The 3208-nt window shown below is 54.4% G+C and overlaps 1 protein-coding gene across 1 annotated transcript; it reads left to right on the top strand.

The window, feature by feature from the left end:
* The first annotated feature begins 1364 nt into the window (after positions 1-1364).
* Positions 1365-3201, top strand: LOC113960891 (inositol 1,4,5-trisphosphate receptor-interacting protein-like 1). Its single transcript, XM_027670758.1, has one exon. It carries the CDS (start codon positions 1394-1396, stop codon positions 2975-2977), a length of 1584 nt encoding a protein of 527 aa, XP_027526559.1. The 5' UTR covers positions 1365-1393; the 3' UTR covers positions 2978-3201.
* The last annotated feature ends 7 nt before the right edge of the window (positions 3202-3208 follow it).

Here is a 3208-nt window from a genome sequence, read left to right as displayed (position 1 = left end):
TATGTGACGGAAAGTCCGTACCGGGGCAAGCTCATCCTAAAAAGATTAAAAATATGGCCTTAATTCGCATGAACCGAGAGGAATTAATAACCATAGAGGAGAGATTACTCATCAGTGGAAGGGAATTATGTCATTTAGAACCAATGAACATTCATTTCTTTCTTTCCTAAAAATTAATGAACAGTTGTAAAACTGTTGCATTGTTGTCTGGGTAGAGGCCGGGATTCTGTAGGACATGGACACACCCAGGACTGGGAATAAAGTAATGCCTTGCTTTCTAACAGGAAAAATGCAGTGCTAGAGGTTTTTATTGTCCCATGGATTCTGGAGGATTTTTGATGACGGCTGTACAAATCTGATGAGAAGTGTCTGAGAGAACTGGGTGTGTTTAGCATGAGGAAAAGAAGCTGAGGGGGCACCTAATTGTTCTCTACAACCACCAGAAAGGAAGTGGTAGCCAGGCGGGGGATGGCTTGTTCTCCCAGGGAACAAGCACTAAGACAAGAGGAAAGGGCGTCAAGTTGCGCCAGGGGAGATTTTGATTGGATCTTAGGAAAAATACCTTCACCCAAAAGCTTCTCAAGTTTGGGAACAGACTGCCCAGGGAAAAGGCTAACTCCCCATCCTTGGAGGCACTTAAAAAGCCTGTTGATGTGTCAAGTGGGAACATGGTTTATTGATGGAATAGGCGATGTAAAGTTTACAGTTGGACAAAAGATCTCCAAGGTCTTCTCCAACCTCCGTGACTCAGAGATTTAACTTAAACTCAACCAGTGTGGAGTCAGGGCTTGGACTCCAACACCCTCAAGGGATCCTTCAAATATGGCTATTCCATGTGACTGCCAGTGAAGAGCAGATGATAATAAATGCAAAAGAATGAAGAATGGAAGTTCTTGGAAGAAGATTAACTCCAAGGCAGCCTTAAGCATTACACCAGGGCTACTGGGAGTTGCTGAGCCGGGGTGGGGATGAGGGCGGGGCTGGCCTGGCTGTGATGTGATCTGGCTCTTGTGACATCACAGGGATTGTGTCACAATGGGGGCAGCTAGAGATGGCCCCAGCAGGTAACGCTGCCCCAGTCGAGCCTGGACAAGTGGTGAGTGCACACGCAGGGGCGAGGCTGCGCTGGGCGAGGGCTGGGGCCCAAACGCTGCCCCTGGGGCTGGGTTCTCCCTCTGCACCCAGGGCCAATCCCTCACCACAACACCTGGGGCACAGAATGCTGCTGCTGCTGCTGGGCCAGTGGGACAGGCCTTGCTGCCTGCCAGCTGCCCTGGAGCCCTCTCCTTCCTGCTCCCCATCCCCTCTGCTCCCATCCACACTGCCCTCACCTCTAGCTCCTTCCCTCCCTTTCAGCCCCACTCAACCCCTTCTCTCTCTCCTCCCGCAGGCCATGGCTGCCAAAGTGTTTCTTTTCGTGCTTTTGCAAACCCTCATCCAGTACCCCCAGATGGTGGGTGATGGGCTGGACGAGGTCACCCGTGCGCGCATGGAGCTGCGTGCAAAGCTCCTGAACAGGGAGATGACTCGGCTGCTGCAGGAGCTGGAGCAGAGCAGCCTGGAGCGCAGTGTCAGGGCCTGGGGAGCCCTGCTCTGGGCTGCCTTGCAGCAGGGGCAGTTCTGGGCTCTGGCTGGAGTCCTGGGCCTCCTCTTGTGGCTGTGGTTTATCCGCAGCAGAAGGAGCCGCCAGCCAGGCAACAATGGCGAGGAGGAGGAGGAAGGAGATGGCGATGGTGGTGGAAGTGAAGGGGAAGAAAACAGTGATGTGAGTGTGCAGGCAGTCTACAACGATGATGATGCAAGTGAAGGAGAAGACCACGATCTTGCAAATGAAGTAGAAGAAGAAGAGGATGTTATTGCCCACAACCTGAGACGGCATTTAGAGGAGTACAGAGTGCAGCTGATGAAAGGTTGCGCTATTACAAAAGTCCTGGTGGACAGCTTCACCATGTTCTTTGCAGACCTCTTGTCAGGCTTTTCATACCCAGTGCCGCAACGAGCCATTGGGGTGGGCAGTGCCTTTGAAGGTTGGAGTCCCCGGGAGGAGGATGTTGTGTACTGTTTCCTTGTACCTCTCAGTCCTCCCCTGGGGTACACCTTCCATCTGGAGATGGTCACTTGGGGGCACTTGCCAGGGAGGAACTTCTGCGTCCGCGTGGAGCCGGTGTGCACCTGCCCGAGGGAGCAGCAGGACGAGAACGTGCTGTGCTCCGTCCACCACCCAGAGGAGGAGCAGAGGAGAAATGAGGAGCCCACCTTCCTGAACACCCTCTGCACCGGCTCCTACCTCGATGTGGATAAAACTGCCCGCTGGTTCTACCAGTTGGTGAGAGCGAGCTGGCCGGCTTTGCCTCAGTCACACAGTTGGCAATTAGTGCTGCTGCCCCCCAGCCGCTGCTGCAAATTCAAGGTGACTAGAGACGGAGAGAGCCTGACGGTTGAGCTGCTCTTTGGGGTGCAAGAAGGTAATTCAGACATCTATGTGAGCAGCCAGCCTACACAGGCCCTCTTCACCCCAAGCACAATGTGGCCTGAGACCTACACCGTGGCAGAGATGAAGTTCTTAAAGCTCATTACCGAGCAGGCTCCACCTCACAGCTGCCACCTCAAATGCCTGCATGTCTTGGCTCGAGCTCTTCTGGGCATAGGCTTCTCCACCTATACGATGAAGACCATTGTGATGCACCTCCTGAACACCGGACCTCTGTCAGGCTGGCGCATGACACTTTTCCGGCGGCGGCTGGAGGATGCCATGCAGTACCTGCACAGCTCCCTCAAAGAGAAACGCCTTGACCACTTTGTTGTGGGCAACCGGACATTTCCTCAGGAGATTCTCTTGCCCCCGGATGTCAAAACCGCCCAGCCACCCAACCTCTTCCATCGCCTGGCGCAGGATCCGGCCGCCCACGCGCAGGCAATGGACGAGTGCGATGAACTGCGACATCGGCTCTCAACAATGCTGCGAGACGGCCGTTGAAAGAAGTCTTCCTGCACACAGCTGTGCTTGGGGGGCTCACAGCTGGTCAAAGACAAGCACCTCCTACTGCAGGCAAAAAGAGAGGAGCATGTGGGACAGAGAGAGGGAAGAGAAAACCCTGTGCAGCAGCACTCTGCCATCAGCATTCCCCTCTCAGCAGTCTGCCCAGCACAGCATCCAGTGATGGCCGGGGGGGCTACAAAGATGACTTTCATCCTCCTTTCCCCTCCC

Source organism: Neopelma chrysocephalum, unplaced genomic scaffold, assembly GCF_003984885.1.
Source record: "Neopelma chrysocephalum unplaced genomic scaffold, ASM398488v2 Primary Assembly neopelma1_96932, whole genome shotgun sequence".
In the NCBI taxonomy this organism is placed as follows: Eukaryota; Metazoa; Chordata; class Aves; order Passeriformes; family Pipridae; genus Neopelma; species Neopelma chrysocephalum.
The sequence above is the reverse complement of the archived record's forward strand: the minus strand, read 5'-3'. Positions and strand labels throughout refer to the sequence as shown.